Source organism: Pseudorca crassidens, chromosome 6, assembly GCF_039906515.1.
Source record: "Pseudorca crassidens isolate mPseCra1 chromosome 6, mPseCra1.hap1, whole genome shotgun sequence".
NCBI classification, from domain to species: domain Eukaryota; kingdom Metazoa; phylum Chordata; class Mammalia; order Artiodactyla; family Delphinidae; genus Pseudorca; species Pseudorca crassidens.
Genome location: NC_090301.1, coordinates 51543252 through 51570721, shown reverse-complemented (window position 1 = coordinate 51570721; position 27470 = coordinate 51543252). Strand labels below are relative to the sequence as shown.

At 36.3% G+C, this 27470-nt stretch overlaps 1 protein-coding gene across 1 annotated transcript in view; it reads right to left on the bottom strand.

Annotated features, from left to right (window-relative positions):
* CERKL (ceramide kinase like) overlaps positions 1-27470 on the bottom strand; it is a 155264-nt gene that overhangs the window by 109906 nt on the left and 17888 nt on the right. The window contains exon 2 of the mRNA XM_067741332.1: positions 1179-1421. Coding sequence (XP_067597433.1) covers positions 1179-1421 — 243 coding nt within the window. The remainder of the gene's footprint in view (positions 1-1178; positions 1422-27470) is intronic.

Sequence of the window (27470 nt, the reverse complement as noted above, 5' to 3'; positions counted from 1 at the left end):
CACACACACACACACACAATGGAATATTAGTCAGCCATAAAAAAGAATGAAATAATGCCATTTTCAGCAACATGTATGTAGAGATTATCATACTAAGTGAAGTAAGTCAGACAGAGAAAGATAAATATTATGATATCACTTTTATGTGGAATCTAAAAAATAGTACAGATGAACTTATTTAAAAAACCCAAACTCACAGACATAGAAAACAAACTTATGGTTACCAAAGGGGAAGGGGGGGAGGGATAAATTGGGAGTATGGGATTAACAGATGCACGCTACCATATATAAAACAGATAAACAACAAGAATTTACTGTATAACACAGGGAACTGTATTCAATATCTTGTAATAAACTGTAACAGAAAAGAATAGAAAAAAAGGAATATACATATATACACATACACACACACACACACACACATACATATATATATGTATAACCAAATCACACTGCTGTACACCTGAAACTAACACAATATTGTAAATCAACTATACTCCAATTTAAAAAAAACTGTTATTCTCAAGCCGTCCAGTACATATATGCACTTGCCATCAATGTGTAGGTGGAAGAAAAGCAAATTCCAATATAAGCTCAAAAGAAACATTAATAGAAAAATAACAAGTGAAAAAAAATATTTAAGAATTGTTTTATTTCAGATGATCAAAGTTTCTTTAAGGAAGTGGTCATTCAACAGTTACTTCCTAAGTCATTCTATAAGGTCAGCATCACCTTGTTAGCAAAGTCAGAAAAAAGATAATAAAAGCAGAAAAGAAAACTACACACAGATATTTCTCACAAATATCAATGTTAAAATCCTCAACAAAATACTAGCAAACCAAATTCAGTAAAATATTAAAAGAATTATATACCATGACCATGTGGGATTTATTCCTGGAATGCAAGGATGGTTCAACATATGAAAATCAATCAATGTAATACACCACATTAATAGAATGAAAGGAAAAAGCCATATGATTATTTCAATTGATGTAGAAAAAGCATGTGACCAAATTCAACACCTTTCATGATAAAAACACCTAACAAACTAACAACAGAAGCAAATGACCTCAACATAATCAAGGGTTACTGTACTGATAAATACAGTGTCATGTTTAGATTAATAACCTACGTCAAGGAAACTAGACTCATTAAAAATCTCCACAAGGAGTACTTACCTGCCAAAATTTTCTTGAACTGTCTAAACCATACGTCACAGTGGTCTTCACTTAAATTAATAAGATCAAGTGTAGAATCCTTTAATTTATTTTGTTCCTTTTTCAAACATATGAAGAGTGTGATTCCTAATAAAGTACCACTTCTCTGCTGTTTAACTGAATAACGCCGTTTCAGTTTGACAGAGAATATGTCTTTGAGTTCAATAAATTCTTCTTTATGTAGAAAATTATACTTGGAATCACCTGAAAAGAAATTAAATTTTCTAATCAAAACCACTGTGTCTATATCTTATATGTATGAATAATAAATAGTGAAAACCCACAAAATCGTTATCATCTGTTATTTTACTGATTATGCTTTATGTCAAGTCCTGTATGAGATGGGTGGGGATAAAAAAAGAAAAATTGGGTCTATTTTCCCATAAATAGAAGAAGTGGAAGGGAGTCCCTGCCACACAAGGCCTAGGACATTCAGAATCTGAGAATATTCAATGTATGAAGAATTCCAGGAACATAAACAAAGCAACATTTCAATAATAATAAGTGAGTATCATGCAAGAGGCTTCCTGGTACTTACAAGGACAGAGTAAAGTAACGGAAAGAAGAGAATGCACTAACAGAAGTGAGTTTATGACAGGTTGTTGAAGGCAACATGTAAAGGAAAGAAAATTTACATTCTAGGGAAAGTAACACATATGCAAAAAGGAAACAGCAAGATTACTGTGAGCAGAAAGCATTATGAATGCCTGCTATTCTAAAAAGAAAGATGCACCTGAATCTTACTATAGTCAGACTTTATTTTATAGTGGCATGAAATTTTACTGGTTATGTTTAAACACAGGTCAGAAAACACCTGTTGTTGTGATAATGGACTTTTTCAACTGACTCTCAAAGTAGAAGTGTTTTATACTTTAAAAATAGTACTTTCAAAACTTCCACTCTGGCCCACATGGAATCACAGGGAATGCTTTTACCTTCTGCCTGAAACGACTAAAAGAGCACACCAGAGAAAGGAAACATCAGTTTCAGACATGGGACATTAGGTAGCACAGGACAGTGATTCCTGAGAGGGGGAAAACAAAGAAGCCATATGATTACAAGCCGACTGTCCCAGGCCACAGGGAGCGGAACCCTGGTGGAGTCTGGTTGTCTCCCTGAGTTGAGGAGGACTGAGGAGCCAGGAAAGCCAAGATGACTTAGAGTTCACTTGGAAAATTATTATAAAAAGAAAGAGAACTCTATAGATCTTCCCCCTGAATCTTCAGCTGAGCATGGATCTGTATATGTGTGAGGCCAGGGAAAGAATTACCCAAAGGATTAGAGAGAACAACACTCAGAGATCACACAGGTGTTTCCACCAGCCAAAGTGGAAAAATAATGAAATTCGTGGGACTTTGGGGAGAGCACTTAAAAAAGTATTGTCTCGTTAGTGAGCTGACCAAAGGCTGCTCTGATTCCACCTAACAAAGCTTAAGAGCAACCCTCAAAAGGATTCAAGTGTTTCCAAGTAACTTAACATCCTAGAACAAAGCTCAAGAGTATTTACTGGAGCTGCAATGAACATTTTGGTACATGACTCTTTTTGAATTATGGTTTTCTCAGGGTATATGCCCAGTAGTGGGATTGCTGGGTCATATGGTAGTTCTATTTTTAGTTTCTTAAGGAATCTCCATACTGTTCTCCATAGTGGCTGCATCAATTTACATTCCCACCAACAGTGCAAGAGGGTTCCCTTTTCTCCCCACCCTCTCCAGCATTTACTGTTTGTAGATTTTTTGATGATGGCCATTCTGACCGGTGTCAGATGATATCTCATTGTAGTTTTGATTTGCATTTCTCTAATGATTAATGATGTTGAGCATCCTTTCATGTGTTTGTTGGCAATCTGTATATTTTCTTTGGAGAAATGTCTGTTTAGGTCTTCTGCCCATTTTTGGATTGGGTTGTTTGTTTTTTTGATATTGAGCTGCATGAGTTGCTTGTATGTTTTGGAGATTAATCCTTTGTCAGTTGCAGGACATGGAAGCAACCTAAGTGTCCATCAACAGATGAATGGATAAAGAAGATGTGGCACATATATACAATGGAATATTACTCATCCATAAAAAGGAACGAAACTGAGTTATTTGTAGTGAGGTGGATGGACCTAGAGTCTGTCATACAGAGTGAAGTAAGTCAGAAAGAGAAAAACAAATACTGTATGCTAATACATATATATGGAATCTAAAAAAAAAAAAAAAAGTAGAAAATGGTCAGAAAAACCGAGGGGCAAGACGGGAATAAAGATGCAGACCTACCAGAGAATGGACTTGAGGATATGGGGAGGGGGAAGTTAAGCTGTGACAAAGTGAGAGAGTGGCATGGACATATATACACTACCAAACGTAAAACAGATAGCTAGTGGGAAGCAGCCGCATAGCACAGGGAGATCAGCTCGGTGCTTTGTGACCACCTAGAGGGATGGGATAGGGACGGAGGGAGATGCAAGAGGGAAGAGATATGGGGACATATGTGTATGTATAACTGATTCACTTTGTTATAAAGCAGAAACTGACACACCATTATACTCTAATAAAGATGTTAAAAAAGAAAAAAAGAAAAGCATTTACAGGAATACGAAAATATTTAGCAACTCTAAATGGTAAAATTCACAATTGCTCTCATTCAATCACAAATCACTACACATGTAAAAAGGCAGAAAAATACCAGCCAAGATAAGAGACAAAGAAATCAATAGAAACAGATGTAGAAATGGTACCAGCGCTAAAATAGCCCCAGGAAGCAGAGGCCCTCTCTCAGCTTTCTTAGGCCTTAAGCAGGCATAAAGATATTCTCAGACTGGAGCAAAAATTTTCAGGTGATTTAAGTTCTTTCTCTGCATTCTCAGGGAGTTTGGGGGCCTTTCCCAACCATTCAGCAAACAGCCCAATTGCTCCCAAAGCACATGTACCACTGAAAAAGAAACAAAGACAAGTTCTTCTCTCGGTGCTTATGGCAGTGGGATAGGGTGAACCCACAGGCAAATTTTCAGGCCTGTCATTTCCTCAGAAAGCTCAAGCTTCAGGTCTGCGTACCGTCTACTTCTATTGTCACCCGGTGACCTGAGAATCAATACCCTCAAAGTATCACTTCAATGGGAAACATTTATATATTCTAGAAAATAAAACAGCCATCACTATTACTACAATCATCACTTAATCAACAGAGTGAAAATAATGTATCATCAGAAGCCAAAATGTCCCACGTGCCTTCATGAACAGAGTGAGTCAACCCACCCACTCTTCTGTAAGTACTAATGGATTAACCCATGTTGGTAAGATTGACTTTTCTCTAGTTCAATGGCTCTCAATCTCTTTGGTCTCAGAGCCCATTTACATTCTTAAAGACTGAGGGCCCCAAATAGCTTTTGTTTATGGAGGTTATATCTATTGATATTTACCATATTAGACATCAAAACAGAGACTTTTTTAAACACAAGAATACAAAGCACACACTGTATTAGCCATCAGGGCAAATATGTCACCACATATCTCAGCCTCTGGAAAACTCAACTGTACCCTCGAGACAGAATAAGAGTGCAAATAACAAATAACTTCTTAATAAAATTATGAAAATAGCTTTGATCTCCCAAACTCCCTGAGAGGGTCCTAGAACACATTTTGAAAATGCAGCTGTAGCATATTTTAGATTGTTTGTTCCCTTTGACCATATAATAAAGTTAGGACCTTTTATAGACTCAACTTTTCAATTAATTAAAATTCTTGTTTCCACTTGGATACTCCAAATTGGTACAGAATGACCAGTGAGAGTTCCTCCCATCTGCCTCCTTTGTTACAATATCCCAATAGCTTTGAAAATAACCTTTCTTTCTTATAACAGCATAGTGTTTCAAGCTCATCTGGACTCCTCAAGGAGCCTGGTTCCTTCTCAGGAAGAATATCTTAGAAACTAAAGCTGGACAGTATGTGTTATATATGAGGGAAACCAAGCTCTTTCACAGTAAATCATCTTTAAGATATCTGCAGCTGGTGGGCTTAGTACAAGTTATTTGCACTTGTTGAGCAGGTAGGCATATGGCCAGGGTCTCTAGAACAATTGGGAGGGGCCAGGGAGAGCTTACATCCTTCCACTACCGTCAAGAATGGAATCGGGGCTTCCCTGGTGGCGCAGTGGTTGAGAATCCGCCTGCCGATGCAGGGGACGCGGGTTCGTGCCCCGGTACGGGAAGATCCCACATGCCGCGGAGCGGCTGGGCCCGTGGGCCATGGCCGCTGAGCCTGCGCGTCCGGAGCCTGTGCTCCGCAACGGGAGGGGCCACAGCAGTGAGAGGCCCGCGTACCACAAAAAAAAAAGAATGGAATGAAGCAGGCTTTCAAAGGTCCCGACAAATCCTCACCCTGTGGTATGTACTGTCTGTATGGCAAATGATACCTTGTGAAGTGTAAAGAAACTGGCCTCCCATATACGGGTGCTACTGGGTGTCTGCTTCATAAGCTAAATGTTATAGACAGGTCATAGCACTTCCCTACCCTAAAGGAATTTATATTCTTGATTATATCTGCGAGTACTTTTCCAAAAATCAGTTAAACAATCAATAAAGTTGAACATCTTTTATTTTTCATTTGTATTTCTTAAAAGAGTTGCCTCTACAAATGCATTTCCCTATTTCTATTTGGTTGCTTGTCTATTTCTTCTAATTTGTAGGAGTCCTTCAAATATTCTTGAAATTAATCCTTTATTATATATGCATGATATATGTTACAAATAATTTCTTCTAGGCTAAACTTATAATATTCGTTATAACCTTGCGTCTCATATCAATTTGAGTATTTACGTAGTCAAACATACAGCAAATAAGCGCTCCAAAGGAGGGAAGTAGAAAGGGAGGGAAGGACCACTGAGGAAAAAAAATAGAGGGATGAAATATACACTTTTCACTCGAAGTCCTATATTAGTCTGAATTCCTTGCCGTGTGTGCTCTACTTTGGCAGTAAACAATTCAATGACTATTCCTAGTTAAAATCTCTTGTAAACTGCAAATTTAAAGATACTAAACCAACAGCCAAGATCCAACTTAATAGTGAACACTAGAAAAATTTACGGAAACAGGGCGAGAATACCTATTATCATTCTTACTATTCTCAATTATTCTGGACATTCTGGTCACTATCATACATAAGGAAAATGAAATAAAAACAACTGATGGTGGAAGGGGTAGAGGGACAGCTGAAACTATAACTATTTATAGATAGTATCACAATATATTCACAAAACTCAAAAGAGTCAACTTAAAACCAATAGAACTAATAAGAATAGCCAGTAAGGAAGCTGGTTACAAATATATCAATACCTAGAAAGAAAGCATAATGGAGATAAAGAGATCCTATGCAAATTATTATCCAGAAACAAATTTAGCAAAATGATCCTGGACTTGCTTGGGTGGAAAAGGCCATTCAAAATAAACTGAGAGACAAAGAATTGAATAAATGAAGGCATACCAAGTTCGAAGATTACATATTTTTATGCCAGTATTCTCATTATTAATAACTACATTAATGCAATTCCAGTCAAAATCTCAATGGTATTTTCTTTGATGTAAGGGGCAAGGAACCTAATCAAATGATTTGCAAATTTTCTTGGAATAAATATATTAATGAAGAAAATGTTTTAACAGTAATGAGGGGAAGTACATACGCAGTCAGATAAAATACTATTTTTTAAGGCTATAATAATGTAAACATCTAGGAATAGATAAATGAATGGTCCAAAGAAATACTTGTAAATATTTTAAGTCACTAATGTGATAATGGTAGTATCCAAGTTCAGTGGGAAATATTCAGTGAAAGGTGATTTAGAACTGGTTCATCTTTAAAAAAGAAAAGAAAAACTAGATCTCTATTTCATAATATACACCAATATTCCTAGATTAGAAAGAACTTTATATAACCATAAATTAGTAAAGCCATAGCATGGCAATAAAGGCAGACATTACAGAGACTGAGATACTCAACACAGAAGTTATTTAATGCCAATAAAGTCCTAAAGACCCATAAGAAGTCACAAACAAAAGCCAACTGGGCAGAAATATTTGCAACATATGACAGTTAAATAATCTATTTAATCAAGAAAAGAAACACTTTAGTGGAAAAGTACATAAAAGGCCCAGACAGGCATTTCACAGAAGAAGAAATGCAAATTGACCAATGAACATATGAGAAAGTTCAATCTAATTAGTAATCAAAGAAATGCAAATTAAAACAACAAGATACCATTTTTTGCCTTTTAGATTGGCACAAGATCAAAAATAATGCTCAGTGATGATGTCGGTAAAGGGACCCACTCCCAGCACTGGTGGGAATGCAAAAATGGTAACTGCTGGAGAACAAGTTGGGAATACGTATCAAAAGATTTCAAAATGTTAATTGCAGCATTTATAATAGCAAAAATATTTGAAGCAATATTCATGTTCTTCAATAGGAGAACAGTTTAATCATAATCTTCAACTCACAAATGAGCCAATTAGATCTTTGTGTTCTAATCTGGAAAGACACTCATGTTAAGAGGTATGAATAAGTGGAATAAAAGCAAGTAACAAAATAATCTGAGAAATTTGATCTCATTTCTTTAAAAGGAGAAAAAAACCCAAGGGGAAAATAAACAGTGGTTACCCATGAAAAGAGAGATATGAGGGAGTATAAGATTAATTTTTTCTTAAAAACCTCCCTCTCTGTAGTCAGCATTACATTTTATATTTTTTTTTAAATGGAGAGAAGGGAAAGTGCTTTAAAATATGCATATTTTTGATCCAGCAATTTACTTCCAGGAATTCACCCTAAGGGAATAAGTAACATGCACAATTTAGCTAAAAGAATGCTCACCCAAGCATTATTTGAGTGAAACTTGGAAACAACCTGAATATGAAATAACAGAGTATTGGTTCTGATAAATGAAGCAGACTCATATACCAGAATGCAATTCAGTCATTAAAATGTAGAAATCTGACTAGAAAAAGTGTCTAAAACAGTGCACATTTCCATCACTGTTTTGTATATATTTACTGAACACATAATGCACGTGGAATATATTTCCATATGCACATATGTATGAAGATGCATATGAAAACTTGGAAGGAGAATGAGTTTGTGATTTAGTTTGCGTATATGAATTTCTAATTTTCCTACAATGAAAGTATTTCTGTAATTAATTGAAAAAGATGTTTCCTTTGCTCATCCTAAAATAGTTCCTGATCATAGTTTTAATTGTTAAAATCCCATTTTCTGGGCTTCCCTGGTGGCGCAGTGGTTGAGAATCCGCCTGCCGATGCAGGGGACACGGGTTCGTGCCCCGGTACGGGAAGATCCCACATGCCGCGGAGCGGCTGGGCCCGTGAGCCATGGCCGCTGAGCCTGCGCGTCCGCAGCCTGTGCTCCGCAAGGGGAGAGGCCACAACAGTGAGAGGCCCGCGTACCGCCAAAAAAAAAATCCCATTTTCTAAAATGTAAGGGTAGCTAATATTTAATGAGCATGTGCTATATCATTGTGCTATATCATTGCTATAAGCACTTTACATCTATTATCTCATTTAATCCTTAACCTCTGGATCTACTAACGTGAGGTAGATGCTTTTTCCTAAAAGAGAAGGAATTCAGGCCAGAGTGTTTACATAACTTGTCCACGGTCATACATCTGGTAAGGGCCAGATCCAAGATTTAAATCCAAGCAATTTGGCTTGTCTTCACCCACATTTCACATTAGTAAGGACCTTCTTCAAGTAAACACACACTCGTCTGACCCTCTGGATCTGTTTTTTATTCTAGTCAAACTTAAAACAGTAGGCAAACCATTATTCTGTCTCTAACTATTCTGTAGGAAAACAGCAAACCACCAATGTCTTTTTTATTTATTTCTTAAAATAAATTTATTTATTTTTGGCTGCACTGGGTCTTCATTGCTGTGCATGTGCTTCTCATGGCGGTGGCTTCTCTTGTTGCAGAGCACGGGCTCTAGGTGCATGGGCTTCAGTAGTTGTGGCTCGCGGGCTCTAGAGCTTAGGCTCAGTAGTTGTGGTGCAAGGGCTTTGTTGCTCCGCGGCATGTGGGATCTTCCCAGACCAGGGCTCAAACCCATGGCGCCTGCATTGTCAGGAGGATTCTTAATCACTGCACCACCAGGGAAGCCCCATCGACGTGTCTTAACTGAGTAGTAGAGTTGATCCTTAAACAACTCAGGGCTTAGGGCTGCACCCTCAGTGCTGCCAAAAATCCTCATATAATTTATAGCTGTCCCTCCGTATCCACAGTTCCCCCCATTCGTGGTTCCACACCCAAGGACGCAAACAACCCCCCACTATTTACTATTAAAAAAACATCTGCATATATATGGACGCATGCAGTTCAAACCCATGTTGTTCAAGGGTCAACTGTATTTCATCTGAAACTTCAGGGTAACCTTCAAGGAAATGGAAAGTTAGAATGTAGCAACCAGGAGCTGACAGAAGTGAAAATTCTGAAAATCGCTGTAACTCTCTGAGTAGTATTTCCTGCTTTCCCTGCTCAGGCTTCTAATCTCTTCCCACATTTGCCCACTGATTCAAATTTGGGCTTTTCACGTGGTCTCTTTGCCGGGGTGACAACAGGAAACTAAGAGGGAGAACTACAGATTTAGAACAAACATTCTGTTTTTATTTGAAATGAAAATAAAGATAATTGATCTGTGAATAAAACCGTTTTTGTTTTACGAACTTCTAACAATATGCAAATGTTCTTCAGCACTCTTTTTCTCAGCAGCTATAGAGATCTCTCAGGTGCCAATTTCCTACATAGTAATTCTGGCCTATTATTCATTTCTCCAATGTTAATCATTTACGTGACATGAGTAAATCTGCCCAGTTCTCTCTAATCACAGGATACACCTGATTTTGAATAAAACTGTTTCCTAACATATGTGAAGACGTGTATACTAGTTTTATAGAAAATTATTTTCTTCTTCTGAATATGGTCTTTAGGATTAAAACTTGTTAGAATTCTGTGAACTTGAATTTAAAATGGTTTTATTTAATGGCTTGGAACTGTCTAAATATTGTTTAATCCATCATCAGATTAGAGGGTGCTTGTCTATGTCTTATTTTTGTTTTTTGAAGTTCTTAAGATATAAGCAGTGGGCCAGCTGGCTCTGCGGGGCAACAGGACATTGGTTTCCAAGACTTGAAAGAGAGCTAAGGCCGAAGGGTCCTCAGGTTTCTAGGTGGAAAGCCCTCAGGCTAACCCCCAGTGAAGGCTGAAGGTTCTAGAGATCATCTGATAGGATAAGCTAAAAATCTAAGAAGGTCACTGTTTCTGCTCAACCCCCATACCAAAACACTTACTCTTTGGGACACATTTAGAAAATACAAATATTTATGAAAAACATGATTAAAGAGGGAAAAAAAAGAAAATAAACCATATTCAGAGTGAAGACTACTGTTTTAGGGTCTATAAAAATTGACCACTTATCTACACCCCTTTATAAGTAATACCTTAAGAATGACTCAGACTCTCTTTATTCTCTATGTGAATCAGAAAAATACTGCTTTTGATTTATAACCTATTTTATTTGTAAATTTATAAATGCTGAAACATATTTAGGTCTTTTATCTCTGCTTACTTTTTCATCTGCAAGATAGCTGCTTCGATCCCCACACCAGCCACCTCTGTTAGAGTATACAACAAGTTTCTGCCATGTATAAAAGCAAATGTTTTCATAATGTAGCAAAAGCCACATTTCCATGCACAACCTAACACATGCAGACAGTATGTAAAAGGGGAATTAAAAATATTTTTTTTAATTAAAAGAAAACATACTTCGGGGGGTGTAGTTTAAATATAACTTTAATTTTACCTTAATGTTAAAACATACCTTTACTGGTGAAAAATATGAAGTCAAACTTTATCCATAAATTGATATTTGATAATAGTAGATAAAAATATGAGAATCATTTATAGACACTTTCTCAGATTATGAGAATTAAAACCTTACAGATGATATATATTTATATATGTTTTTCTTTGTGGCAAGTGGTTTATTATTTGAAATCTATTGGTTCATTAGGATCATATTGGTGATAGCTAGTTGTTTCAGAACATTAACTGTCCTCTCACATTACTTACATAGATGCTGGGGACCATCTGTTCCAGCACGGGATTTAAGTATACGTCTATTGGATATCATGCTATTTATTTAATTCAGCACCCACTTCCTATTGTTGTATTTTCTTGGGGGGAAAAGTCAATTTAATTACAAGGAATAAAGATAACCTCTCCTGGCAGGTTACCCTGTCACCATGAAAGCAAAGCAGGACCTGCTTAAAGTAGGTTACAGTGGTTAACAAGAAGAGTAAAACCAACAACACTTAAGAATATTTAGCAAAGGTTTAACAGAAATAGAACAGTGAATGGCACTTTTAAAAATATTACTGTAAGCCCAGGGCTTGTCTAAATCAATCTTGGCACATCTGTCTGATGCAGACCGTAAACAGGATTAGAGATGGATTTATCTGCTTGGCGCTAATTGCGCTCACAGTTCCTGCACATGTCCACTCTTTAAAATACTGCCTGAAAAACAAGCCTGCCTGATAGATGGCTCCCACAACAGAGTGTAGACACACACTTATGGTATATTAGATGGTTAAGCAATGTGATGTCTAACAATTTTTTTTCCAGCTCTTCAGAATTACTTATCTAATCCCCTAATTAAAAATACAAAATTCTGTTTGAATATACCACATACTGAGATAAATCTGTGAAGCAAGGGACCAATAAATTTGAATACACTTTAACTGTAAGAAGAAAACACAATTTAATTGTTAATAATCAGGTTAAACCAGGGTTTAAACAAATAGGGCTGCACCAGTAATTTACTGAAAAACCATCACAATGCATTACTATCCTCAAGAATTATGACTTAACATGTTAGCATAAATGTTTAAGTTCCTAAATATATATACTTATCAAGAGTGACAAGAAATAGAATTATCTAGTAAAAGAATTATAGAGGAAATTCTAAACTTATCACTTACTGAGAGATAAATGCCAATCCCATACCAAAAAGTCACATTTTTGTCATACCAAATAAAACATTAATGCTCAATTTCTTAGCTGCAATTTGTTTTCCCACTTAGTTATTTCTATCATGTGTAAACAGCTTAGGTACTTCTCTTAAGAACTAAGCACCTGGAGATACATAGGTACTTTTGCATGAAGTCCAAAATGAACTAATCAGGCAAAAAATTAAATATTATTCTTTGTTTTGATGATTTGAAATACAGACAATATGTAATTCTTTATTCAAAACAACATTTAATGCCTATGATACAGAGTGTCATTAACAATTTTAAATTACATAGTCTGTTTAATCACAAATACCACAAAAAATCAGTATTTTAAAAATCAGTATAATTGAAAATTTAGGTTGACTTCCAATCATAGACAATCTTCTGTTCTAAAGCTCTTTTCTTGATACATAATTTACTCATGTTCCATATATCTTAGTGAGCTCTTAGAAATCAGTTTTTTTCCTATATCTACCATTAATAAAAGTACATCTACACTTACACTGTTGTTTCATACAGACAAATGGAGAAATTGGCAAATTAAGTCAATCAATTAGATATTCTCAATGTGTAATCTCAGAAGGTATATAGGGTCAACATGATTTTTATAATAATACTAGAGACGTTATTTGCCTTTTTCACTGTGCTGACATTTGCATGGATGGTGAAAAGGCAACAGTGGTTAAAACTCCTGGTGTCACCATGAATCAAGGCAGTGACACTAAATTCCATTAATAATTGTTGCATCCTTCATCACCTCAAACTCACAGTTTAAAAAAAAGAAGTTTCACTTAACTGTCCTTGATGAAGCAGTAACACTTCAATTTTTTAAAAAAATCTCTGCTCTTTAGTATATTTCTTTTTAATATTATGTGTGGTGAAATAGGAAATGTGCAAAAAGCAGTTCTGCTACAAATGAAAGTGATGGCTCTCTCCAGGAAAAGCACTTATACCCTTCCCATTATGACTAGCTGGATATTGTGGAAGACCATTTTTGCTTGAAAGATGGACTAACAGACTATGGTATTCAGACATGAGTATTTGGTAAATGTTTTCTGGGAATTGAACGAAGTGGGCCAGTCACTCAAGCAAAACAACTGAGAATATTTGTTGTCACTGATAAAATTCCAGCCTTCAAGCAAAAATTAGAATTTTGTAAAACTTGTATCTGTCACGGTGAGCTTGACAGCTTCCCAATATTTAAAGAATCTTATGATGCAGTGCTGTTAATGTATCTGATATTTTAAACATATTACATAAAATGTGTCAACATTTGGAAGCTCTATATAACTCAGTAGACCAAATTTTCCAAATAGTCAATGCAGGATATTATAAAATCATGCATAATGAAAGATTCATTCAAAGTGCAAGGCAGACCAATAAATTTTCAAATAGCAGACTACAAAAGGTTAATTGATGTCTTCAGATCCTGCTTTGTAACTAACATTTAAGAAATTAGCACTTACCAAGTTTTACTGTAGTATCAAAGAAGGATATCCACAATTACCTGAAAACATTATTAAAATACTTCTCCTTTTCTAAGCAAACATCTGTGTGAAACTGGATTTTCCTTATACACTTTAACAAAAACAAGATATTCACAACAAACTGAGTGCAGAAGCAATCTTGAGAATTCAGCTGTCTTTTATTAAGCCTTCTATTAAAGAAGACTGTCTTCTATAAAAGAGATTTGCAAACTGTAAAGCAGTCAAGAAAGTGGCATTGATTTTTTATTGTTTTGGAAAATATTTATTTTTAGTCAAAATATTATTTATGTTAAAATGCAATGGACTTACTACTGTTATTTTCAATGAATTAATGTTTTGAATGTTTAATCTCTAATGTGATAAATATCAATGGGTATAACTTATATAAACAAAAGCTCTTTTGTGGTTTTCAATAATTTAAGAGTGTAAAGGGGTCCCAAGACCAAAAGGCTCAAGAACCCCTGGTCTACCTATAATGTTGTAAAGATAGCCCTAACCTTAAGAAAATGCAGCCTAAAGATGTCATGGTTCACGCATTTTAACTTTCATCATCTTGTATCAAACAACTGAGATTATATCATTAATTTTTTTAGACTGTCTATGCAACAAGTCCCTATTACATATGAAACCTAGTGAAATGAAAGAAAAATTCAAAATTTCATATTCTGTATTTCATATTCTATAGCATGACTTTATCATGCAGTTAATTGGGTTTTGTCATTTTGACTTCAGCAAGAGCACTCACGTGCATCTACTGGGCCTATGTATTACTCAATTTTACTATCTACTTATATATTTACCCCTGTCATTTTATACATCTACTTCCATTTCTATTCCTTAGGAAAAACATTTATAAATGGGGAGTCTCTGAGAATGGCACCAACAGAAAATATGACATTAACTGAGTCACCTTAATCTTATAATCTAGTCTTTTTTGGCATTATCAGTTCAGTTATGTGTATCAATTCACAGGATTTACAGTTCACATATATCCTACTAGATGACCTTTGCAGATTCCCCACGAACGTCAGAAGTACTGTAATCGGTCTTCCTTTTTCTAGTTTCTCAGTCATTCACTTCAACAATATCTTGACCGTCCTCCTCATCTCTAATCTCTGTATCCCAGCATCTAGCTCAATGCTTCAAACACAGGCTAGGTTTCCAATAAAAGTTTTTTTATTGACTGTATTTACCATCAATCAGATAATATCTTAATGATAGTGTATGCATTTCAACCTCTGAACCTTTGTTCCTTCATTACCCAGCAAATGGAAGGCCTTCTTGACTCTAGTCTTTTCAAACATTAACCATCTGTCAAAGCACACGGAGCCCCTCCTCCAAGAAACATCCTTCATTTTCCAGTCCCTCTGAACTCCGCTGGCCCAGTACTACTCAGCTGAAATGCAGTCACATATCAGAAGTTCCTAACTTCAGAGAGGTGAAAGCACAAAGGTCCTTCAAAGCCTTTAAGAACTTATAAACAAGTTACACATATATTTTTTCCCACACTAGTTAAACGGTGGTTTTAAAAAACAGCAATGGGGGAGGGATTAGAGAAAGATCAGACTGTAATAGTTTAGGATAAATCCAAAAGCTTATTTCTTCAATATGTCTGAACACCTAACATTCCAGGCACTTCTGTGTGGATATTAAAATGCTAATATTAACATAGCGATCTCCATGGACAACTGTTTCTAAGAGAACAAAGGTTAAGGAGTTCTTTATCCTTCACGGCCTGGAACTTGCTGGACTGTGGAAATAGGACCAAATCTAAGCTACAATGATGGCTTCTATTGCCAGCATCTAAGGACAATGCCTGCATATGGGCTTCCTGCCTGGTAAGGGCCCTTTCATCTCACAGTCCAAGCTGGCTCACTGATACTCTTTTTTTCTGAGGACCTCAAAGACAGTCACAATGACTTTGTTTTCACCTCTGCCATTACTAGCAATCAATGCCCTAGCTACGCAGGTCCCATCCCCCATCACCTCATAGTAGTCACAGTGAAGTTACCACACAGCCCTCCAGATAATCTAAAGGGTTTTGCTACTGAGAGACACTAAAAGGCTCACTTTTATACCACTCCCATTCAGTTTTACCTTCAAGACTGTCATTATTTGCTCCTAAGAAGCCAAACAAGTATTCAGAATAACTACTGTAAATCCGGGGTATCTGAAATTAGCACATGCAGGTCCACGTTGCTGGTAGGAAACAGAACCATTACATGAGAGACTAAAGGAAGTAATAATTTTCACTTGATGAAGATTGATCTTAGTACCAGGAAGGGAAAAGTTCAGCTGAAGAGCCAAGACAGCTAGGAAGAGAATGCCACCATCCTGACCATCCAGAAATGAACTGGAAGAAATTCACCTTTCAGCCTCCAGGACACCTGAACTTATCATTAGTCCACCTTCCAGATGCCAGAAATGGCACATCTGTGGTCAAGGAACCACTGTGCGTGTGAAGGAAGCAAGGGGGGAGAATAAAGAGAAATTGCCAGAAGTTACTTTTATGCTGAACATACAAAAGTAAACTTAAATACAAACATATTCACAATAGCCAAAATATGGAAACCTAAGTGTCCACTGATAGATAAATGGATATAGAAAATGTCACACACACACACACACAGTGGAATATTATTCAACCATAAAAAGAATGAAATCTTGCCTTTGGGATAACATGGATGGAACAATGAGGGCATTATGCTAAGTGAAATGTCAAAGAAAGACAAATACTGTATGATCTCACTTGTATGTGGCATCTTAGAAAACAAAAACCACAAGCTCATAGACAGAAAATGGACTGGTGGTTGCCAGAGGCAAGGGGTAGGGGGTAGGCAAAATGGGTGAGGAAGGTCAAAAGGTAAGAACGTCCAGCTTTAAAATGTCATGGGGATGATGATACAGTCATTCAACATGGTGACTGTAGCTAATAATATTGTACTGCATATTTGAAAGCTGCTAGTAGAGTAGATCTTAAAAGTTCTTATCACAAAAATTAAAATTTTGTGACTATGGTGATGGATGTTAACTAGACATTGTGGTGATCATTTCAAAATATAAACAAATATTGAATCATTATGTTGTACATCTAAAACTAATATATGTTACACGTCAATTATACCTCAAAAAATACACATTTGAGATATTCTAAAAATATTTGTAAATCCTTATTAATTTGGTGAGGATTTGTAGGCCTAGACTTAGTGGAGACAAAGGAAAAGTGATAAACAATTTTAATGTAGCTGATCACGGTTTTACTAAAAAATTCCAACTTAATAACTTTCAAGACAAAGTTTATGTTTATTTTTAATATGCTAGGCACATGGGCGATGTAGCCCTTTATTTCATTTCCACCATTAAAAGCATACAGTTGACAAACATGTTTAGTTTCTGTTTTGTTTTTGGCATTCAAAACCTCTAGATAAGTAAATCCAGTGAGAATTGATTCACTAAGAAATATTAAAATGAAGTTACCAATAAAATGTAGTCAAATATCCTAACTTTTAAATTTATTTTCAGTTGGACTTAGGCAAAATGTAAAAAAAAAATTACATCTTAATAAACACACATACAAAAACTATAAATTATGCTAGTCAGTTGATACCATTTAGGCTCCTCTTCACAAAAAATATGACCTTCTACCTACCTATTTGAAATGAAATTTTTAAAGCCATTTTGGAGTAGAAATTAGAAGTTATTTTTTTTCTGAAAAAGCCTTAAATTGATTCAAAGAGTCTGATATGAAAATAAGCTCAATGTTTGACCTTGATGTTCTACATATATGGTATTTATTCAGTTATGTTCCCAATTAAAGAGTTTTAAAGTAATAGTTTCTTCTCCATGCCTTTTGTTATAATTTTTACCACATAATTAGTACTATGATAAAAGGCCAAAATTAAAGGTAAAGGTAAGAAAGTATTACTTTGATAATGTGAAAATTTTAGAGAAAATTTGAACATTTTAGATCAAGTATATATTTAATTACACCATATAGCATGTAATCGAAGCAAAATAGCTTGTAGGATTACAGCAAGCCATCTTCTCCACTGTGCTGTAATACTACTGTCAGTAATTTTTTTAGAAAGATAAATTTGATATCAATACGATGTGACACAACTGCATCAAACCTTAATTTCACTCACAGTAAGAAGTCACAGGATTAAATAACACTGTGCAGTCTTTTAGAAAAGTTTATTGCTTCCAGATGGATTCAAGTTTCCTTTCAGCCCCGATTACATCTAATATGCACAGGGTGCCAACATTATAAAGGACAGAGTCAAAAATATCATTTATATAGATAGCAAGGGGCAGGGTGGAGGAACACTGGCTTCTAAGTAGGTTGTGCTGATCAGGGTTTGACTATTTTTAAGAAATTATAAGAAACATTTTTTAAAAAACAAACCTCATACTATGTAAATGTCTTGAATGATGGCTGTTCCACAGAAAAACACAAATCTACAGCGAAGTGTCCATAAGATGACTCCTAGCTCAAGCTGCATGCTCTCTGCCCCCATGTTGGGCTGTGCCATGTGTCACACCGCATGAGGCTTACCACCAAGATGTCCACCTGTGCCTCTGTGGCAGAAGAGGCAACTATGTTTATTTCATTTAATGGCACTGTTGAATATAAGCCATGGTGATCACATATAAAGACCTTCAAAAATACTGACTATTTAAAGGCACGTTCGATAAGTTAAAGGATGCAAGTAAGTCAGTACTTATATTTAAAATAGCATTTTCTTAAGCAACTGAAGTATCAGTACCATAATAAATAAAATCCTTTCCATAAAACCCAAACAAAGAAAGCCCTCCCTGTCATGTGGATTAAAAAATAAAATCACATCTGCTCTATCTAGTCTATGAGAGAAAAGCAATAAAAATTCATGATTGAAGGAGGATTTCAGTCTGTACATCGGGAGCTAACTTTTTAAAGTACAGTAAAATTCTAGTAACGCTCCCATTTTCTTAAATTTAATTTTTCAAATGTTCTGAAAGTGCTATACAAATTAGGAATTTGATTCAATATAAATGTTAAGCAATTTATTATGTATCCTTCAAAACAGATTAGCAATTTAAATACAATTATGGTCTCACAGATCGAAAGAAGAGAAAAATGATTAATTTCTGGAAGGACATAAAATTTTTCTTGTTGGAGAACCACTGGGAAAAGTGGTACTACAATAATTCCTACTCATGCCTGACTTTCTCCAGTGGATAGTCAACCAAAACTAAGACAAAAACCATTACAGCTCTTTACTACTCACATTTTCTTTAGAGAGAAATAAGTTCATTTATATAAGGGTTATAAATGAATGTTAAGATTTCGGGTGATTTTAATGCAAGTTCTGCACTTTTATTTTCTATTTATTTTATACATGATACTTTAAATGTATATGAGAATTTAAATTTTAAATTTTACTTACATTCAAATAGTGACAATATATCCTTGATCAACTGCATGAAAATGCTCTGAGACACAGGGTGATCAAAAAAGGATGAAATTATACTAAAAATTCGACTTAAAGTTACATGCCAAATTAATAACAGATCAATGAAACAGAATCCAACCGATTAGGCTACCAGGCACTAAAGCAGGTAATGGGTTTTGTGTCAGCAGATGATTCAGCCATTAAGTATTTCTGATATTTCAAATACTAATATGTGTTTGAGATAACTATCACTTATCAAAGAGTACTTTGTTTTTGATAATGGTTAACTGTTCTTTAACCGGTCACACTGTCTCCTAAATAACACATATTTGAGTGAAAAATGATTTGAGCTTCATTCCTTCTTTCAATAATTGTTAACTAGACACTTTCCACATGCCAGACTTGCTCTACAAGAGAAAAGCCTTTTAGATAGAGATCTACCCTGACTACCCAATGATCATTGAATAAAGATTGGAAAAAAAAGAAAAAAAAAGGGAGCAAGCCATGTAGTTACAGGTCCAAAATCTCTCACCTGCAATTCTAAAATCCCCAAAGCTCTGAAAATTGTTTATTTTTTCTTAAATCATTTGGCAACAAAACCTGAGCTGACCTCATTTTGCCCCAAAGTTGGACCTGAACTGACCATGAAATGTCAAGTCTTTATTTATGCCACTTCACATAGATATTCTTAATGTTTCATTCAGAAATATTAATGTTTGAATATGCAATGCTACCTGAGGCTAGTTGTGGGTTTTACATACGCATAAACATATGTCCCGTATTGCTTTCTAAAATCAGTAAATAGCTGAATTTTCACACAGCTGGTTCCAAGGGTTTCTGAACAAAGGGAACAGTAAGTATAAAGGCCCCGTGGCAAGAGCATACTTGGTATATTCCAGAAACAGCAAGAGGTGGCTGGAGTTAGTGAGAAAGCGGGGAGGGTAAAACATGAGAATACAAAGGTCGGAAGCAGGCAGACTTTAGATTTTAGCCTGAAAAAGATGTGAAGTCACTGGAAGTTTTGGAGCAGAAGAAAGACGTAATCTGACATATAGTTTCAAAGTATCAATAACATTCTATCTGATACATAGAGAATAGACAGGAGACATGGTTAGAGACAGAGAGACTAGTAAGGAAGCTTATACAATACTCCAAGGGAGAAATGATGGTGTCTCATACTAAGATGGTGGCAGCAATCCTGTTCAATTTTGAATATATTTCAAAGAAAGAGGCAACAGGATTTGTTAGTGGATTGGACGTAGAGTGAAAGAGAGTGGAATCTAGCAGATCTCCAGTGTTTTGGGCTTGGGCAATCAGAAGGATGAAGTCTCCATGTACTGAGAGCTGAAAATCTATAGGAAGTACATAGTTGGAGGCTGCAGGAGAGAACGTGGAGTTTATTTTAGATCAAAAAAACTTTGAGGGCTTCCCTGGTGGCGCAGTGGTTGAGAGTCTGCCTGCCGATGCAGGGGACACGGGTTCGTGCCCTGGTCCGGGAAGATCCCACATGCCGCACAGCGGCTGGGCCCGTGAGCCATGGCCGCTGAGCCTGCGCGTCCGGAGCCTGTGCTCTGCAACGGGAGAGGCCACAACAGTGAGAGGCCCGAGTACCGAAAAAAAAAAAATCTTTAAAAAAAAAAAGTTTGAGAAATCTGTTAGATCTCTAAGTTGAAATGTAAGTAGGCAGTTAGGTTTATAAATCAGGCATTCTGAGGAGAGGTCTGGACTAGAGATATACATTTGAAGGTCATGGGTATTTAGATAATATTTGAAGCCAGAAACTAGAGGAGGTTAAACCAGAGAGAGAATGGAAACAGGCAATGGGGTCAGAAGACACTCATGGAAAAATGAGGATAGCCAAGAGATGAGTCAGAGAAGGAGCAGGCCAGTGGGGTGGGAGGAGAACCAAAAGAGTGACATCCTAGGAGATACAAAAGTTGTATCAAGGAGCACAGTGTGATTTAGCTGTCAAACCCTGTTCATAGGTGAAGTCACATGAGGACTGACCTTGACAAGTGAGCTGCGGAGTGATGGGACGCAAAAGCCTGATCATAGAAGATTCAAGAAAGAATGAGAAACAAGGTAAGACTGTGAATGTAAAGTAAGTCTAACTAGACTAAAAAGTTGGTGGTGGGGAGGGCCAAAGAAATGGGACCAAGCACTCTACATGGATTACCTCAATTCATCCTCGTAATAGTTCTACAAGGTAGAAATTCTCTCACTTTACAGATGAGGATGTGTAAGATAGGCAGTGTGCCAATGATTTTGATAAGAATACTAGAATTTTATCCAAGCATGTCTGATTATCAAAGCACATCCTCTTATAGTAATATACAGCTTCCTATGAATTTATCATATAAAATAAATACTGAGAAAATGACATCATCTTCTCAGAAAGGACACTGGTGTGGGAGTTAGGAGACCTTTGCTTTAGCTCTAGCTCTGTCACCAATCTTGAGGCAAATGCCGTAACTTTTGAGCTTGATAGCTCATTCCTAAAATAAGGGAATTGGAATAGATTCATTCACTCAGTCAGTCAACAAATATGTATTGAATACTAATTTGCTGGACACAACTCTAGTTGTGAAAGAAACAGTGGTGAAAAAAGAAGGAACTTACCCTTTACTGAGGAAGATGATGAATATTCGATACAAAAGTTTCTTTCAACTCTCAAATGCTACGATAGTTGTTAAATAAATATTAATAATAGACAAAAATTCCATTCCAGGCTAGTTCAAAGAAGTTGAGATTTATTATATCACTGAAAACTCACAGCACTGTAAGCTGGGCACTATTACTATATCCCATATTTTACAGGCTGGTGGGAGGCAAGGAGAGATGAGCTTAGAGCTTAACTAGCTTGCCCCACAGTTACATAGGAAGTGGCAAAGCCCAAATTCTAACATATAGTATGGCTCCAAAAACCCATCTTTCAATCACTCTCAATAGTAAGTTACTACTATAATATCTCATTTTACTGGTGTTTGACTCTCCTCTCCTGTTGTTTTTCTTGATGGTCTTTGAATGTTCAAAATGGGAAAGAGGAGTAAGAGAGAAAAAAAAGAAAAATAGTGAAAGAGAAACTGCAGAACTAGAAGTGAATATTGATATAAAGACAAATATCAAGAAAACCAAAGCAGTGAAGTAACACGAACAAAAAAGAGGTTTGCGAAGCACATGAAGGAAAGAGAACAGCAGCCCTTGAGCTCCTGCATCAGGTCAGTGACCCACCAGGTGCTACATGCCTAACTGTACAGGACAACGGACAGGCCTGGTGAACCGGGGCTCCTCCGAGGGGCCTCGCCTCTCCCATTCTATCAAACTCGCTGCCCACTCATCAACCCTACTGAGAATCGACACTTCTGATGAGCCTAACACAGTAAATATGCTCTGTAAAATATTTCAGAAAGGAGCTCTGCATACTTTCTCATATTTTTTTTGGTACAAACATGTTGAAAAGGAAAGCAGTCCTTGAGGGTTCAGAGGTGAAATCCTTACAGAAATCCGAGAAGGACAAAGGAGGCAGAGATGAGTCGCCTGGTCTTGGGACCACTGAGGTCACCCTCTGATTTTCAGCAGACAGCTAGTATCTGGCTCCGCTCTTTGCATCGTGGATGTCCAGCCAGGACCAGGTGCCAGGGACCCTCACAGGCTGGGAGCCATTTTATCTTCCCGAGCTTTCCACACAGAATGGTGATATTAGAATAACTAGATTTTTCACTTTGAAGAACTATTCTTATAGCTGGCATTTTCCCCTAGTATTCTGAAGATTATTTGGAGATCATCTTGCTTTATAAATTGTGGAGACAAGAAATGTATCTCCCATTAATAATCTATCTGGTTCCAAAATTTAAGTGCCTACTATATTTAGGTGTTTTCTGACCTCAATATTGCATATTTAAGGATGATTAGATATGGTCTTTCCCTCTAGTGGTTCAGTATATTGGGGAATGGAAGCACAGTGGGTACTAGTCATCTTGTGGAACTTCACCAGATTCATATTTACAAATTATTCCTTCACCAAAGGATACTGGAACCCATCAGAGATTTTAAGAAACAACTACCCAATCTGTTTCATCTTTCTGGTTTCTACCCAGAGCGCCTTCTCAACACAGATTCAGATTCATTCAGATGTATCAATACTATAGGCCTCTTTTAAAAAATAGTCCTGCATTAAAAGGTGAAATTAGAACTAAATTTCCCTCCGAAAAGTGCGCTTTTGTTTATATTTTCTTTTACATACTCTTTCATATTAGCTAAATTTCTACAAGTTCAATTTATGTGTATAATAAGAAAAAAAAATTTTAAAGCTGTAGTTTTTACTTGCCTGAAATTAGTTCTCTATTCCAACTGTTCCCTTCCTTCATTAACTTCTATTAAGCATCTAAGAATGACTGACTAAAGAGGAAACTATTGCATTCAGAAGCTCAGCTCCTTCCCAAGTTATCAGTAGGTATAAAGCTAATACTAAGTAGTAAAGCTTTTCTTTACATATTTTCCAAATTACCTTACTATACATGTATTCCATTAATGGAATGGAAATATGTTTCATATGTGTTCCTGGCAAGGAAGCAGTCAGTTTTTTATTGTAAATGGCACGGCACAGAAACACAGGCAATTGAAAGCCGGATGACATGCCTGCCGAGCTAGGCACTAAATCAGATACTCCATCTCATTTAACCATAAATTATCTTCAGGTTATGGTGACAATGAAAGGAGATAGCATCCCTGTTTCTTGATTTTAGAGAAGACCAAACAGATCCTCAGAGAGGTGAAGGGGCTTATCAATGACAGATGTCAATGGCAGAGCGTAAGACTGAACTTTAAAGCTCATACTCTTTTCCCCTGTTCTACAGACTAGAAGGACTTGCAAAGAACCACCTTGTTATTACAACAATATTATTATGTGCTTTATAATTAGGCTGTGAGGAGATATGGTTCATTCCATAGCATGGGTTCACACTTCAGCATATCTTCTGCTGTCTTTCTGAAACTCCAAGTTTCAGAAGCAGCACTTCAGGTTTTGTTAAGAAAAAGGTCCCAAAGAGAAGCAGCAGAGGTAAGTGATATGCCTTTTCCAACTAAAAATAAATCATATTTAGAATTTGGGTATTCATCATTTCCTGAGAATGGTGTTGCTGTCAATCCAACTTGGATTACATAAATTAACCAGCAAAAATCAAGCACATTGGTCACATTAAAACTTTAAACGTTGCGATTCAGTGTTCTGTCAACACGTTCATATGGACCAAGGGTTGGCAAACTTTTTCTGTGAAGGGCCAGATAGTAAAGATTTTAGGCTTTGGGGACCATATGGTTTCTGTTGCTCTGCTGTAGTAGTTTGTATGGCTGAGCAGCCAAAGTCAAGACAGAGTGAGGCTGTGTTGGAAATTCGATAAATAATAATTAATTAAACTTGACTTATTGACATCAAAAAAAAAAGCTATGGCTTCTTATATAAAATAACTAATGAGAACCTACTGTATAGCTCAGGGAACTCTACTCAATGCTCTGTGATGACCTAAATGGGAAGGAAATCCAAAAAAGAGGGGATATAGATATACATATAGATGATTCACTTTGCTGTACAGGCAGAAACTAACACAACGTTGTAACTCCATTGAAACACAACACAACACAATACTCCAATAAAATTTTTTTAAAAAAGAATTTGGTATTATCCAACCTAAAAAAAAAAAAAAGAAGGTATGGCCTCTTAGAAAAGGGGCTGGAATCCAGGCTCTGCCTCTTACTACCTGTGTGACCTTGGAGAAGTTACTTAAACTTTTTGCAGTTTTCTCATCTAGAAAATGGGGATTATAATAGCCCTTACCTCTGAGGATTGTTGTCAAGATTTAATGAGTTAATATGTAAGATTCTGGTAACAGTTCCTGGCACATACAATGTGCTATATAAGTGTTTACCACTATTATTATTATTACCTGAACTAATTCAACAAATCCTGGAGTCACCACACCAGTAGCTGAACTAGATAAACCATGAAAGTAGCATGTGTGACAGAATGGTACTAGGCAGGAATGATTAGAGGAGACCTCTTCCGTACACTTAGAATACAAAAATGCTCCGGGCTTGTTTTGAATTTATAAAGGTAACTCCTAATATTAGGGGGCATCCTGATTGCCTTCCCCAAAGCAGACTTGGAAACACCTCTCTTGTTACAAAGGGCCTACTAAGAAATTTATGGAATAGGTTAGGAGGAGCAAAGTAGGAATTGAGAGAATATAGACAGTATTAGGAAGATACATTAGAAATAATAGTAAGACTTACGTAGATTTTCATCACATAATCAAGACAGAACGTCTTTTAATTGGTTCATTATGTATCCACAGTGGTCCCAAATGAAATGCTCAATTTATAGTGGCTTTATCCCATGAGAAATAAGATTGTTGTTCCTATTAGTTAACTAAAAAGTCTTTCAAATTAAGCAAAAAGAAAGGGGAAAAAAAAGAAATAATAATAAAAGGAGAAAATTACCAGAAGTTGACTCACAGGTCACTACTACTCTGATTCTAGCTAGGCACAAATATTTTCCCAAATATTTTGGGAAATATATCAAGTTCAGTTTGTATTCATCCTGAAAGGGTTTATGTGCCCCACTCACAATGCAAGTTCTTCATCAATTCCACCCCAGGATGGGACAACGTTTCTGACAAACACTAATGATGATGTAGTGTGGAACAGAAATTTGATCACAATCACCTGGTTTCATCACCTTGTAGTATTTTCCTTGGATCCTGGATTTTGTTATGGAAATGCACAGACTGTGCTGAGGAGGAAAATCTTAGCACACTCTATTACTGGCAGGAAAGGCTGCACACATCACTGCCCTGAGTACTGAAACACTAGATGGTGTGAGAACACACCAGCTCCGAACGTGACATTCTCCTTATTCACCATTTCGGTTCCTCAACAGATATGAAAACTATGCCACAGCAACAGTTTACGGGTGAAGGAGTTGCTAAGAATTTTTGACTAAGTGATGACCTATCTGTAAGCACATCTACGGCAACAAAACACATGCTAATAACCTAAGATACAGAAAGTAAAACCCATAGCATAATTATTCCAGAATATTCTCAAACTATAATGTCTTGTCCTGAAGGTTTCATTTGTGTTCAAAATCTTTTGGGGAAAAAACAAAGTAAACAACCCTACATTTAGATGATCTTGGTGATAACTTGCTGTTTAGACCGTGACTATCAACAGACTCTTATTTTAAAACTTCAGACTCCAAAAACCGACACCATCAACTTCAGAAATTTCTGTAAGAACCTCCACAACTTTGTAGCTCCCCATTTTAGCAATGGTTTATACAGTGCTTCTCAAACTGACCTCCAGATGATTCTAGACCTTCTATGACACGAACCTAATGAGCTCTGCTTTGCTTTATCTATTGGGGAGGGAAGAGAAGGTGTTTTAAGATGCCCTTGGAACGAAGAGATCAAAATTACAAAAACCACTGCTTTAGTACGGCTGTTGGTTCAAGTAACTGTGCTCTCACAGTGCCCAGTGTATTCAGAGATACTAGGATGCTTGAAGATCAGGGATCCATCCATTTGTTTAAAACGCTCTATTTTCAGTGGACACTATATTAAAAATACAAAGGCAGTAACCTACAGAGACATGCTCAAAAGCCTTAGTATATTAGGATTTGGACTCTTCAAAACATTTTCCAAAAAGTTGTTGAAAGAACTTTCTAAAAAATAAAAGTGAGGTCTTCTTCTGCTCTTTAAGGGGACAGATGAGCTAAAATTGACACAAGTTCAATTTCCTTGTAATGTATTTTACAATTACATTATTTTTCCAATACATGCATGCAGTTACTACCTATACAAGATTATTATAATCTATCCCCGGTAATTAGTGCTGAGATCAGCAATTTAATGCCCTTTGTTTGCCAAATTTTTGTTTTCCCAAGGACCAATCCCACTCTATAAAGATGTGTTTCCAGGATACATATAATTACGCTGGGTATAACATCTGTTGCTTTGCATGTTCAGAGGCTTACCAAACCAAGGTAAGGACACGCTTCTACACCTATTTTAGGAGAATGACTGAAGTATTAAAAGCTTAAAGATTCAGCAGAAATTTTTTTTAAAAAGGCAGTATTTATCAAAAGCAAAAGCTAATTCTGATTTAAATATTTCCAAATAGAATTAACTCATCTCAGCCCTTATTTAGCTAAATGTTAACATGGTTATTATATCATGTTTCAATTTATGTTTCCTATGATTTCATATAGGAATCCTAGTGAAGTTTCTACTTC